Source organism: Pristis pectinata, chromosome 11, assembly GCF_009764475.1.
Source record: "Pristis pectinata isolate sPriPec2 chromosome 11, sPriPec2.1.pri, whole genome shotgun sequence".
In the NCBI taxonomy this organism is placed as follows: domain Eukaryota; kingdom Metazoa; phylum Chordata; class Chondrichthyes; order Rhinopristiformes; family Pristidae; genus Pristis; species Pristis pectinata.
The window spans coordinates 28,075,260-28,090,859 of NC_067415.1; the positions used below are offsets into that span (position 1 = coordinate 28,075,260).

The window sequence follows — 15,600 nt, forward strand, 5'->3', positions numbered from 1 at the left end:
TTGGCATGGAGGTAGTTAAATTTTCTTTTGTTGAAGATGATCATCATGTTGCATGGATCTGGCATAAATATTACTTTCCAGTTATCGATTGGATGTCATCTCGATTCTGCTGCATGCGGACGTGAACTGCTTTATTATTTGAGGATTTAAAATGTAACCGGAGGCTGTCCAATCATCAGCAAACATCGCAATTCAGATTGTATTATGGACGTAAGGTCAATGTTGAAGAAGCCAGGCCGAGGATATTTCCCTGTGGAATTCCTACAACGGCCGAAGGCAATAGTGATAGGTCCTTATTTCGAGTTTGAAACCAATATCGTACTGCTGTGGATGCATGTCCATGATATTAATGGTACTGTGTAGCTCTTGGTCATCTTTGTTAATACAATGTTTTAAATTCCAGATTTTTATTTAGTTGTTCCATTTTAAATTGAATTTAAAAATTCACCATCTGCGTTGGCAGCAATATTTATCCAGGACTGGATTACAAAATAAGGCACATCACCCTAACACTGCAGTCCGAATTGATCTTCAGCCGGCCCACTAGATGGCGCAGAGGTGACAACCTGAGCAGAGCGGTGCTGCGGTTGATGGGAGTGATCTCTGGCCAAGGACAGGAGCTCCTCGGTAAATGTGGGGTCCTGAGGCTGGGGAGGTGTTTGCAACAGACAATAACGAGTTGTGAGTTTCAGCGTGTTAAATTTACGGCATGGTGTCTCCACAGTTCATTAGAAGACTGTTACTTTAATAATGCATAAATAGGACATTTACCTCTTTGATATCAAGTGAACTGTCAGACGATATTGGGGTGGGTAGGAGAGAGGCCGAGTGACATCCTGCAGCAGACACTGGTCCCACCCAACAGGTTCGTGGTTTCACCCCAATGAGTTGCTGAAACAGGTTCAGTTGTACTGAGAGTTAAATATACTTAGGATTTGAATCTCCCTGTTATTTCGATTAGCAACGTGAGCACCATCCTCCCACACGTAAAATTTAAAGGAACTTGGAAGTACTGTTTTGATTGACAAGGTCTTTAGATGTTTTTTTTAAAAAAATATGAAAATGACAGGTTTAGTGTCAATTACCGTCTCCGCCAGTTCCCCTGATTAGAACAATGGAAAAATAATTGTGAGTCACTCCTTGAATTTAGACTATTATGGGAAAAATAATAATTGATCATATAACTCACTTGGCAAACAAGGCAGTTTCTTAGCAAATACTTCATTTATATATAGTGCCTTTAATGTAATAAAAACTTCCCCAAGTGTTTTTCTCTCAAAAACCAAAATCTTTTTCTGAAAGCTACTGCAAGGTGTTCCTGTCATGTTCAGAGCGGAAAGTCTTGGCCCAAATATGGCAACAAAAGCTTAAAAGTGAAGAGTTATATTTTTCCAAGGGGATGTAGTCATAAACTTTCCAGATTGATGAGTGAATTTGAGCCAGGTGGCAGTTTCTTCTCACTATAATAATTAACCAGGTTTAACAGAAAAACAAACGAATGGAAATACATTTGCCGTCCATGGGTAGATCACAGATCTCTGGAAACACTACTCTGGATATAACATATCACATTAGGAAAATTTTGAGGGTTTTCAAAGTGCACACTAAAAAAGAATCCATACATTTTTTGAGCAGCTGACTACATCTGGATGTGAGGGGCGGTGAGATTTGTGCCAGATGAAAATGGTTGCTTGTCAGCAGGCTGACTTTGAATGTGAATGATTGTCAATAGATTATAGCAACTAACAACAATCATAGAACTATATGGAACACAGGACCTTTGGCCCAACTTGTCCAGACCAATCAAATTGTCTAACTGAGCTAGTCCCATTTGCCTGCATTTGGTCCACAGCTCTCTAAACCTTTCCCATGCATGTACCTGTCCAAATGTATTTTAAGTGTCATAATTGTACCTGTCTCTGGTAGCTCCTTCCATATATGCATCAACCCCGGTGTGGAAAAAGTTGCCTCTCAAGTCTCTTTTAAATCTTGTTTTTAAACCTAGTTTTAGACTCTCCTACCTGGGGAAAAGATTGTAGCCATTCACCTTACCTATGCCCCTCATGATTTTATAAACCTCTATAAGGTCACCCCTCAGCCTCCTATACTCCAGGGAAAAAAGTCCTAGCCTATCCAGCCTCTCCTTCCAACTCAAGACCCCCTGTCATGGTAACACCCTTGTAAATCTTTTTTGCACCCTTTTCAGTTTGTTGTTTCAAAGTATTCTTGAAACTAATTTTGAAACATCATTTATCTTAAGTGAAGCTTCAACAATTTTATGCTAATAACATGGAAATCCCATTTCTCTTGGCTGGCACCCAGTAATGGGATTTACTTGAAATATCCTTGTGTTTTTTTTTGGGGGGGGGGAGGGCAAAAATAAAATTGAAGCGTAAGAGGAAAGCCTGAAACAGTCTCAAAGTGAGGTGTTTCAGGACTGAGATAAGGAGAAATTTGCTCATCCTGAGAGTGGTGATTCTTTGGCATTCTCTTCCCAAGATTGCTTATGGAGGCTCAGTTACTAAATTTTCCAGGCTAGAAATTGATAGATTTTTGGATAAGGAAATCCGGAGGTAGAGGTTAGTGCAGGAAAGTGGGATGGGAATGGTGGAGCAGGCATGAGGGGCTGGATGGCTTATTCCTTTTTCTTATGTTCTCACAATGCTGGAGAATAATTGTATGCACTCCATTAACGATATCTCAGCAATGCACTTAATGGTTAATTTCAGTATATACTGCCTTTGGCAGATAAAAGAGAATTGTTTGAACAACATGTTCTCATAAATTATGGAGCCATTTGTTGAAGCCAAACATGCTAATTATCAGTTTGAACATCAGCTCTCAAGCTTCCCTTCTTGAAGAGTGCTGTTTTGTAGAGCTAATGTCTTTCAAAGAACATGTTGAACTTAAGTTTCATCTATTCGCCGAGCACAACTTGGTAGAAGAGCAGCGGTGTTATCTCCAGTGTCCTTGCTAATATTTATCCTTCAAGCCACTAAAACAGATTATCAGGTCATTATTGCATTGCTATTTATAGGAGCTTGTGATGTACAAATTAGATTTCTTACATAATGTGCTGGGAAATCCAACCCACCATAAGGCAGCATTTTACCTTGCATCTACAGCCACAGTATGCACTGCTTTGCAAATTCCTGCCAATTATATTGACTACCAATGGAGTTTGGCAGTCCATTTGCCCATGGGATAGACATAGGATAGGGCAGGCTCGGTAGTATAGCGGTTAGCGTAACGCTTTACAGTGCCAGTGACCCAGGTTCAATTCCGGCCACTGTCTGTAAGGAGTTTGTACGTTCTCCCCGTGTCTGCATGGGTTTCCTCCGGGTGCTCCAGTTTCCTCCCACATTCCAAAGACGTACAGGTTAGGAAGTTGTGGGCATGCTATGTTGGCACCGGAAGCGTGGCAACATTTGCGGGCTGCCCCGCAGGACACTACGCAAAAAGATGTTTTTCACTGTGTGTTTCGATATGCGTGTGACTAATAAAGATATCTTATTCCTACATGGGTGTGCAGAAGATCAAGTAACCAGTCTTTGCACATGCTGCTGATGTAATTTTTAGCGGATGAAATCATGAAATTATCTCCTCCATTGGCTACAAATGAAATGTAATTGAGTAAACTGTAGCTGGATATCCGTCAATCAAGACACAAATCATAATGGGTCTTATTTTTGCCTTGATTCAATGGTATGTCTTACTTTATCACAATTGGAGAACAAAAATATAATTTTGGAGGACTACAGAGTATTACAGTCCATGCAAATATTTTCATGAACACAACATGCAGACTTACACAACTTGGTTGATTGCAAACTTTTCCCAGAATAATTTGTATGTACCAGCTTTCATATGCATTATTTATTCCCAGCCAGAAACTTGAGGGAAAATTGTTGTACACTAAAAGTCCTGATGATTTTGCTCTATTGATCTAATAATGTGCTACTGCTCAGCTGTTACCTATTTGACATGAAAGTAAAATCTTTTGATTTTATGTGGTTTTTTTTGGTTAGGTTTACTGCTTCTTGGTTCCATACCTCATTGTCTCAAAACTGGAGGTTGATAAATTGTTAGGTGTATATGTGTAAGGATACATGTAAAGCATCAACAGTAACATGAAAGGAAACTGAAATAGAATACATTAATTTTATAGAAGTGGAAGCAAAGTACCATAGATGGCAATGACCACTTTATCATATTTTAAAATGGTGGTGATTAAAGAACTACTTCCAACTTTGTAGGATTTACTCTGTATAGAACAACAATCATAGAATCATGGAATGTTAGGCCTCTGCGCCAGAAAATACATTCAACTTTTCCAATGACTTTCTCTGTAAGTGGGCCACTTTAAATAAAAATCCCCTGTTTATCAAGACTGAACTTTACCAGCAAATAATAAGTGGTTGTTTTAAACATCTGCCTATTTTTGGGAGTTGCTATTGAGACCACGTCCCCCAACCCCATGAGTCCCAAACTGAGCCGCCTTGGGTTTTTGCTCAGCCAAAGGCTTCCTACCATTCAGCAGTCCAAACACCAAGTCTGGATTGCTGAGCCATTGCAAATACCACTTGCCAAGGCAAAGGTCAGGAAACTCCAAGCTCTCAATGATGCAGTGAAGGATCAGCTCGATCAGTGAATTGGGAGATCGGAAAATTGGGGCATGTCTCAGCTGATGCATCCCATCTCTGACTCAAAAGCAGATAAATGCCTGCAGTCATTCCTAATACTGCATTTGGATGATCCAGACCTATTTCTCGTGTCTGCAGCTCCAAAGTACTTTACTGGCTATAAAATACTCTGGGAGACTCTTTGAAGGGTGTAACTTAAATGGAAGATTCAACTTGTATGTTTATCCTTACAGCCTGATAATGAAGTTCCAATTAGATATTATCCAATTCCCTTACAGAAAGAACATTTCTTCCGTCTTAGTTGTTGCTTCATCAAGATTGTGTGGAAGTAAGGGAGACAGAGCCCAAGAATGATTTTCTTTCTAAGTGGGAGTGGTTCTTTTATTAAAAGATGTTGCTAGCCTGTTTTGCTTCTTTCAGATTACTGGGATCTATTAAATGTTTAAGTTCACTGTTCGTAGGATTCAGACATCTTTCCTAAGATCATGGTGCATATTGGCAGGGAAAGGAAGTGTTAAAGACCGCCTCAGGAATAAGTTTGGCTGAAAAGCATTTGTCAAATTGACTAAATCCACAGTGTTGGAAAAGCTTGCCACTGAAGACCCTTTTTGAAGACAGCACTCTGTCTATCTCTTGTGCAGGAAAATTCTTACTTTTAAATGTTTGAATTGCATTAGAAGTGCAATGGAATGCAGTTAACATCAGTCAAAATACAGGAAAGGGGTTGTCTACTGTAACTAGACTTCCATTTAATAGTGGAGAAATGATGCAAAATGGTGCTTGGTGAGAATAAGTAGACATATCCCACATGTAAAGATAATTTCTTGAAACATTAGATTAGAAAGAGGTTTATTTTGAGATATTACTACAGTCTTTGAAGATGTATTATCAATTTTATTTTTGCAGAAGGCTTATTTCTCTGCTGATAACCTTTTGATATATTCTGTAATCTGAACACTTTAGCAGATGCTTCAGGAAATCTTATGGATAGATTGTATCGTACATCCGCATTTACATTTTGTTTAAATTTTGCATATATATAATTGATTCAGTAAAAGTTGTACTCATCTAAGGAGCAGAACACCATAAATGTATATTTCAGATGATGAGTGCAAGCATGAGTACTGTATAATTTAGCACATCAAAATGGAGTAATATTTAACTTGATACGTATAAAAATAGAATTGCCACTGACATCTTGGTATTCATCTTTTCAGTTCCAGAAATGGAGGAACTGTCAGAAGATTATGAAGAGGAGGAGATTGGTGAGTATGTCTGAGTAACTGCACATTTTTAATTATCCTTCTTTCTGGGGAAAAAAAGCTGGAATGTTTACAGTAAAATGGTAGCTATTATGCAGTACTGCATTATCATGTGCCAACATGGCCATTGCAATGTAAATACCTAACAGTAGGATCAGCAGCCTCTTTAGCTGTATTATCTGATGACAACCTATCTTCCATTAATCCATTGTAGGAAAGCTCTCACAATCTTGTGGTAGTGCTGAAAATTTTGTGATGTAGATGTTAATTGTACTTATAATAGTACTGAGTGAAGTATTTGCACCTGTATCAGATGGGAACAAAAATGAAAATATCATTGAGGGGTTCATATTAGGTGAGCTTAAATTTTTGATTGTGATGTACTTTAGTATTTAAGTTTATTTGTATTTGTTTAGTAACCATTTATTATGATGCTGCAGATTGAGGCTCTAGACTCCAAGGAAATTTGTGGGAGTTAGAAACAGCAAATGAGTTGACAGTTACATAAATGACAGAAAAAACATGGTTAGGATTTATCATTGCTGCTGGATTGACAAAGGTTAGGAAAAAAAATACTGAATTGTCAGAAATTCTGGCAGAAAGAAAAAGCTTTAAAAGCTATTACATTCTATGATACTATTTTCCAAAAGTTAATTTCACAAAACCTTTTGCTGAGGCTTCACATTAGGATTGAGCCACAATTGACAAAATTAACAATCAATGGAATTTCCTTAGTGACTGTGCGTCATTATGCTTTATTTGCCTATTTTGATTGTTTATTATTGTCACTTGTACCGAGGTACAGTGAAAAACTTATCTTGTATACCGATCGTACTGGTCAATTCATTACACAGTGCAGTTACATTGAGTTAGTACAGAGTGCATTGATGTAGTACAGGTAAAAACAATAACAGTACAGAGTAAAGTGTCACAGCTACAGAGAAAGTGCAAGGTCACAAGAAGGTAGATCATGAGGTCATAGTCCATCTCATTGTATAAGGGAACCATTCAATAGTCTTATCACAGTTGGGTAGAAGCTGTCCTTAAGTCTGGTGGTATGTGCCTTCAGGCTCCTGATCTTCTACCCAATGGAAGAGGAGAGAAGAATGACCCGGGTGGGTGGGGTTTTTGATTCTGCTGGCTGCTTCACTAAGACAGTGAGAGGTAAAGACAGAGTCCAAGGAGGGGAGGCTCGTGTCCGTGATGTGCTGGCTGTGTCCAGAACTCTGCAGTTTCTTGCAGTCCTGGGCAGAGCAGTTGCTGTACCAAGCCGTGATGCATCCAGATAGGATGCTTTCTATGGTGCATCGATAAAAGTTGGTGAGTGTCAAAGGGGACAAACCAAACTTCTTTAGCATCCTGAGGAAGTAGAGGCGCTGGTGAGCTTTCTTGGTCATGGTATTTACGTGATTTGACCAGGACAGGCTGTTGGTGATGTTCACTCCCAGGAACTTGAAGCTCTCAACCCTCTCGACCTCAGCACCGTTGATGTAGACAGGTGCATGTACACCACCCCCTTTCCTGAAGTCAATGACCAGCTCTTTAGTTTTGTTGACATTGAGGGAAAGGTTGTTGTCATGACACCATTCCACTAAGCTCTCTATCTCCTTCCTATACTCCGACTCATCGCTGTTTGAGATGCGGCCTACAACGGTGGTATCATCTGCAAACTTTTAGATGGAGTTAGAGCAGAATCTGGCCACATGTATAGGGAATAGAGTAGGGGGCTGAGGATGCAGCTTTGTGGGGCCCCAGTGTTGAGAATAATCATGCCGGACGTAATGCTGCATATCCTCCCCGATTGTGGTCTGTTGCCTTCTATTTTTTCATTGTTTAATTGTGTTTTTGTGTGTTTCTGTTTTTTTTAAGTTACTGCCTTCCTTTGATTGGCATCCTGTTAAAGCTTCTGTTACGGACTCAGTGAAAGTCCCTTTAAGATAGAGAGTGTGTGTGTATGTGTGTGTGGGGCGTGCTTACGTCAATAGAAGATAAAGGACGTAATGACGTTGTTGAAGAAGTTAGAAGAAGAAAGAGAGAGAGAGAAGGGAGAGAGACACCAGCCTGCTTGTTTTTCTCTATCGATGGATGAGAAACAATAACTGTGTTTGCCACTGAAATCCATGTATGGAAGTTGGAAGTAATCCGGTGGAGTTCACTTTGTTGCTGACCTGTAGAAGGAAACAGGTATTTGTGTGTGGACGACCACGGTTCGGATGCTTTCGGGGTGAGGAAGTCACTACCGAGTAAACACTGAAGTGTCGTTTGGGTTCCATCGTGGAACATTTGGATTTCGTATGTACTCTCTCTATGTTTTTCTACATCTACATCTTATCTTCAGACAACGGTGGTTGTTGAAGAAGCCCTTGCTCATGTTTCACCTTATGGCTTGCGGAACTGAACTTTAAGAACCATTCAGGAACTGGGAGTTTTGGACTTTGTCACACACACACACGAAGAGTTTAGTTTTGGGGTTAACGTTCGAGGTTTAACATTTTTGAATTCTAACATACTAACATTTTTACTTTTATTTTACGTATTATCATAAGTAGTGATTAATAAAATAGTTTTTAACACTGAATCATGCTCAGTGTGTTTCTTTTGTTGCTGGTTCATGACAAAATTGGGGGCTGGTCCGGGATAGTTCCCAAGGTTAACGAGTGTCGTCTGGGATTGTACCCCAGATTGACGAGATTTGTTCGAGATTCAATCCAAAGATTTTTGAGGGAGGTCTGATAAATTCTTTTTAATTGGCTTGTGTGTGTGGAAACCAGCAGCAATGGATATTAAGGCATTTTTGGAGTCACCAACCCAAAAGGGATTGGAGGTGGCGAAAAAGGATGATTTGATAAAGATTGCTACAAGGCTAAACCTTACAGAAGTAAAGCAGTCTATGAGAAAGGCAGATATTCAGAGACTGATAGCTGGCCATTATGTGGAAAAGAAGGTGTTTGAGAAGGAAGTGTTAAAACAGTTTCCTGGCAGTGAAATAGCAATTTCTGAGGCACAGGTGCAGCTGGCAAAGATAGAGGCTGAACGAGAGCAAAATAAATTAGAAGCTGAACGAGAACAAAAGAAATTAGAAGCTGAACGAGAGCGAGAGAAATTAGAGGCCGAACAAAAGCTAACTCAGATGAAGATAGAGGCTGATCTAGCAATGAAGCAGATGGAATTGAAGAGGATGGAGCTGGATAGTGAGGAAAAGGAGAAACAGAGGCAGCATGAGTTACAAATGAAGCGTAGGAGTTCGGAATCTGATTCTGATGATGGTTTTTCAGCCAGTAGGGAGGTTCGATTAGTCCCTCCATTTGAAGAAGATCAGGTTGATCAGTATTTCCAACATTTTGAAAAGGTTGCTGTGAGTTCAAACTGGCCAAGGAAAGGATGGGCTCTTATGGTACAGAGTGTGATTAAAGGTAAAGCTCAAAAAGCTTATTCTGCTTTGTTTGCTGAGGATGCAGCTGATTATACCAAGGTAAAACAAGCTATTTTGAAGGCCTATGAATTGGTCCCTGAGGCTTATAGACAAAAATTCAGAGACTTGAGGAAATCTGCAGATCAGACTTATATGGAATTTGCCAATGGAAAGAGAATATGTTTTGAACGATGGTGCCTGGCTAAAAATGTAGATGGGGATTATGATAAATTGACAGAATTGATACTAGTGGAAGACTTTAAAAGATGTGTTCCAGCTGAATTAACAACATATTTAAATGAAAAGGCAGTGGAAACTTTACAAGAAACTGCTAGGTTGGCAGATGATTATGCTTTAACCCATAAATCCAAATGGGGACAACCTAAAACCTTTCAAAAGAGTTACAAGGACAATCCAGGTAAACCAGAGATTAAATTGGGAGGTAATCAAAAAGGAAAAGATGAAAAGAAGCCAGGGCTGGAGAAACCTGTTGAGCGTACTTGTTATTACTGTAGGAAACCTGGCCACGTGATATCTAATTGTGCCCTTTTGAAGAAAAAGAAGGAAGCTGGGCCCAATGCTTGCTTTCAGGCAATTAAAAATCAAAAAGGTTCAGGAGATGCTGTTAAAGATCAGTCCTTGCAAGAGGGAAAAGCGGAAAAGTTGGAGGAGGTGAGAAAAGAATTCCGTTCGTATGTATCAGAGGGTTTTGTTTCACTGAATGATGAGTCACCCCAGGTGCCAGTGAAAATTCTTAGAGATACTGGGGCTAGTCAATCTCTCTTGCTGGACAGTGTTTTAAATTTTGGTGAAGAAAGTGACACTGGTGAAGTAAATCTAGTACGAGGTGTTACAGGTGAGACCATGTCTGTCCCTTTTCACAGGGTGATTTTAAAGTCAAAGTTCGTAGAAGGACCAGTCGAGATAGGGATAAGACCTAGTTTGCCAGTGGAAGGAGTTTCTTTGTTATTGGGAAATGACCTTGCAAATGGAGAAAGTGATCCTGTGGTACGGTTAACAACCAAACCAAGGATTGATGAGTCTGAGGATGATTCAGATGTTTACCCATCATGTGCAGTGACTCGAGCTAGAGCTAGAGAATTAGCCAAGACAGACAGTCCGGTGCAGTCTGATGTAGTTCCTTGTGACAGTCCTAAACAGGAAGAAAATTTTGATGCCTTATCTGAGACTTTTCTGTCTTCACTGGAGGATCAACATCCTTATAGTGAGCCTGAATTTAAAGATTTGTCTTTGTCAAGGAAGGATTTTATGGTGGAACAGACAAAGGACCCTGAATTGACAGAATTGAAAGAAAAAGCTCTCTCATGTGAGGAGATTGAAAAGGTGCCAACTGGATATTATGTCAAAAATGGAGTGTTAATGAGGAAATGGAGACCTCCTCATGTCCCTGTTAATGAGGAATGGGAAGTTATTCATCAGGTTGTTGTTCCAAAAGTTTATAGGGATGAGATTTTAAACCTGGCCCATAGTATGCCTTTGGGTGGTCATTTTGGTGTGAATAAAACTGTAGGGAAGATCTTGAAACAATTCTATTGGCCTGGTTTGAGAAAAGATGTGGTGATGTTTTGTCGAACCTGCCACACATGTCAGATGGTAGGTAAACCAAATCAAAAACCCCCTGTGGCTCCTTTGAAGCCAATTCCTGCTTTTGGTGAACCCTTTTCGAAGGTGATTGTGGACTGTGTTGGCCCCTTACCAAAGTCTAAGACTGGAAATCAGTATTTGTTAACCATCATGTGTGCCACTTCTAGATTTCCAGAGGCAATACCCCTTAGAAATATTAAGGCCAAGACGGTGTCAAAGGCTCTTGTAAAATTTTTTACCTTGTTTGGTTTGCCAAAAGAAATCCAATCTGATCAAGGTAGTAATTTTATGTCAAAAATTTTTCAACAAATAGTCTATGAGCTGGGAGCAAAGCAGATTGTATCATCTGCATATCACCCAGAATCTCAAGGAGCTCTGGAGAGATATCATTCTACTCTCAAAAATATGCTGAAGACTTATTGCTTTGAAAACACCAAGGATTGGGACGAAGGTATCCATTTACTTTTGTTTGCCGTTAGAGAATCGATCCAGGAGTCAATAGGATTTGGTCCGTTTGAGCTTGTGTTTGGACATAGGGTGAGAGGACCTTTGGAGTTGTTAAGAGAGCAATGGGTTAATGAGGAAGTGCACTTGAGTCTGTTGGACTATGTCCAAAAATTTAAAACTCAGTTGGAGAGAGTCTACCAGCTAGCGAGAGAGAATTTGAAAACAAGCCAGATAAGAATGAAGACATATTTTGATAGACGTGCTCGGCCTAGGACATTCGCAGTGGGGCAAAAGGTGTTGGTATTTTTCCCTAGCCAAAATAATCCCTTGCAATCTCGTTTTTCTGGACCCTATGTTATTGAATCTCGAGTGACTGATCTAACATATATAATCAAAACACCAGATAGACGCAAGAAAACACAACTCTGTCATGTAAACATGCTAAAACCTTATTATGAGAGGGATTCAGTTGTGGCCTTGGTGGATGGTGTAAAGGTTGTTTCTAGAATGCCTGATGTTGATGTTGAGGAAGGCCAATTTAGACCAAATATTGTTCCATCGAAACTAAAAAACCAAGATATCATGGAGAACCTTGAAAAAAAGTTGGACCATTTACAAGTTTCACAAAAACAACAGATGAGAGAATTAATTTTAAAATTTAAAAATCTGTTCCCAGATGTTCCAAACAGAACATCGATAATTACCCATGATGTTGATGTTGGGGATGCAAAACCAATCAAACAACACCCATATCGAATGAATGTGGAAAAAAGTAAACTTGTTGATCAGGAAATAAAGTACATGTTGGAAAATGATATTATTAGACATTCAACTTCAAATTGGAGTTCGCCCTGTGTTATTGTACCTAAACCTGATGGAACTGTTAGATTTTGCACAGATTACAGGAAAGTGAATGCTGTAACAAAGTCAGATGCTTACCCTATTCCTAGAGTGGATGATTGCATAGACAGAGTGGGAAAGGCAAAATTTCTTACAAAGATTGACTTATTAAAAGGGTACTGGTGTGTTCCATTAACAGATAGAGGAAGGGAGATTTCAGCCTTTGTAACCCCTTCTGGATTGTATGAATACAATGTTTTGCCATTTGGAATGAAAAATGCTCCGGCAACATTTCAAAGAATGATTAATTCAGTGATTCATGGGTTAAAACATACAGATGCCTACATTGACGACTTAGTGACTGGGAATGATACTTGGGAAGATCACATCTCTGCGTTAGAAAGGTTGTTTGAAAGACTTTCCAAGGCTAACCTTACAGTTAACTTGGCTAAAAGTGAATTTGGCCATGCCACTGTGACGTACCTTGGTTATGTTGTAGGTCAAGGCAAGCAAGCTCCTGTTCAGGCAAAAGTTCAAGCAATATCTGAGTTCCCTATTCCCACAGGTACGAGGAATGTTAGAAGATTTTTGGGAATGGTTGGATATTATCGAAAATTTTGTAAAAGTTTTGCTGATATTGCTCTTCCCCTAACTAATCTTCTGAAGAAGGGAGTAAAGTTTGTTTGGACAGATTCTTGTCAAGAAGCATTTGAGAAGCTGAAAGCCATTTTATGCTACCATCCTGTGCTCAGAACACCTGACTTTGAAAAGCCATTTTCATTAGCAGTAGATGCCAGTGATGAAGCTGCAGGAGCTGTGTTGTTGCAGAAGGGTGACCTTGATGATATTGACCATCCTGTAGCTTACTTTTCAAAGAAATTTAATGAGCATCAAAAGAATTATTCCACCATAGAGAAAGAATTACTGTCGCTTGTTTTAGCCTTGCAACATTTCAGTGTATATGTTTGCACCGCTCAGAAACCATTGACTGTATATACAGATCATAACCCACTGGTGTTTCTGAGCCGAGTCAAAAACAAGAACAGAAGGCTGTTAAACTGGAGTTTAATTTTGCAAGAGTTTGATCTCATGATAACTCACATTAAAGGCAAAGATAATGTGATTGCTGATTGTCTTTCCCGATGTTAAATGGGAAACATGTATCTGTACTAATCTGATAGTCTGTAGTTGTGTAGCATGATAATTATTAACATTACTAACTGTATGCGCGGTTAAAATTTTCTTGGGAAAATTTTTTTTTTAGGTGGGAGGTGTTACGGACTCAGTGAAAGTCCCTTTAAGATAGAGAGTGTGTGTGTATGTGTGTGTGGGGCGTGCTTACGTCAATAGAAGATAAAGGACGTAATGACGTTGTTGAAGAAGTTAGAAGAAGAAAGAGAGAGAGAGAAGGGAGAGAGACACCAGCCTGCTTGTTTTTCTCTATCGATGGATGAGAAACAATAACTGTGTTTGCCACTGAAATCCATGTATGGAAGTTGGAAGTAATCCGGTGGAGTTCACTTTGTTGCTGACCTGTAGAAGGAAACAGGTATTTGTGTGTGGACGACCACGGTTCGGATGCTTTCGGGGTGAGGAAGTCACTACCGAGTAAACACTGAAGTGTCGTTTGGGTTCCATCGTGGAACATTTGGATTTCGTATGTACTCTCTCTATGTTTTTCTACATCTACATCTTATCTTCAGACAACGGTGGTTGTTGAAGAAGCCCTTGCTCATGTTTCACCTTATGGCTTGCGGAACTGAACTTTAAGAACCATTCAGGAACTGGGAGTTTTGGACTTTGTCACACACACACACGAAGAGTTTAGTTTTGGGGTTAACGTTCGAGGTTTAACATTTTTGAATTCTAACATACTAACATTTTTACTTTTATTTTACGTATTATCATAAGTAGTGATTAATAAAATAGTTTTTAACACTGAATCATGCTCAGTGTGTTTCTTTTGTTGCTGGTTCATGACACTTCCTTAATCTAGTTACTACTTGAATTCTCTTCCTGGGTTAGGGGTGATTGTAAAAATTATATTTAGTTAATTTTAGGCAATTTTTTTTTCCTTCTCCACCATTTATAAATTAAAGCTATCCTTCAAAATGCATATTACAACAAATCATGGCCCAGAAATACTAACTGAACACTATTTGATCTCAGATAATGTCATAATATTAATTACTTTTACTACTTTTGGAGGATTTAACCAGCGTCAGCTGATTTCTTGATACATGGCAGATGAAAACAATCGCCTAGAAATTCAGTTGCATAAAGTTTTCCTTTCGGCAATATGTGGTCGAAAATTTATTCCAGAGTGAAATGTGATAATGATCATTTCTAATGAGAGATACAGTATGGGAACAGGACCTTTGCCAATCATCTATGCCAACTACCCATTTACACTAATCTTACATTAATCCCTTTCATTTTATATTTTCCCCACATTCTCATCAACTCCCCCCAGATTCTACCCCTCACCTACTACTGGGGGCAATTTACAGTGGCCATTTAATGAGTCAACCTGCTCTTCTTTGAGATGTGGGAGGAAACCAGAATACCTGGGGGAAACCTATGCCGTCACAGGACAAACATGCAAACTCCACACAAACCGCACCCAAAGTCAGGATAGAACCCAGGTCTCTGGTACTGTGAGGCACCACTGTGCTCTCCTATACAACATCGGGTCATTTTGCATCATTTGAGAAATCTAGCCAGTATTTCTAGGTATCAGTCACCCTTGCACTTTTGCTGTAATCTCCACCTCAGAAGTTGAAAGAATGTCATTGATGGAGCTTTCAAGGGAACCTGGATCACAGTTTCCTGGGAGTGATTGTCATTAAGCAACGTTGGTCTTCCTTCCCCAGTGCTAAATGGTGCCACCTAACACAACTTCCTTATCTTGTAGCTGTTCCCCACCCCACTCCACTCCATCCCAACCCCGTCTTCCTCTGAGGCCCTGGGGCCAAATTCCTGGTTATTTTGCTTACTGCTTTCTAACTTGTACTTACTGCTTTGTTTTTCACATTCCTGAATATCCTTTAGGTTTCCCAGACCCTTACTAAGCTTGTTGAAACCCTTCACAATAGCACCAGCAAACTCCATTGCAAGTATATACATCCTGGTCCTGCTGAGCTATAACTTGTCCAAGATTTACATATCCTGTCTGTTCAGAAATAAAGTCTCCAAAATCTAAACTCCTTCTCTCCCTTTGTGCATTCATTTGCTCTCTTTTTCTGGTTTGTTGACTTGTGGTACTGGGATTAATCTGGAAAATAGTACATTTTAAGTACTGCTTTTTAATCTCTTTCCTACTGCCCTAAAACCCACTTGTGGGACCTTATCCCTTTTTCTACCTACACTGTTGGGACCACGAGGATCACAA

General features: G+C 39.6%; 1 protein-coding gene across 1 annotated transcript in view; it reads left to right on the top strand.

The window, feature by feature from the left end:
- The first annotated feature begins 653 nt into the window (after positions 1-653).
- Positions 654-15,600, top strand: part of atp8a2 (ATPase phospholipid transporting 8A2) — a 371,705-nt gene continuing 356,758 nt past the window's right edge. The window contains exons 1-2 of the mRNA XM_052026103.1: positions 654-681; positions 5,861-5,908. Coding sequence (XP_051882063.1) covers positions 5,869-5,908 — 40 coding nt within the window. The 5' untranslated portion in view covers positions 654-681; positions 5,861-5,868. The remainder of the gene's footprint in view (positions 682-5,860; positions 5,909-15,600) is intronic.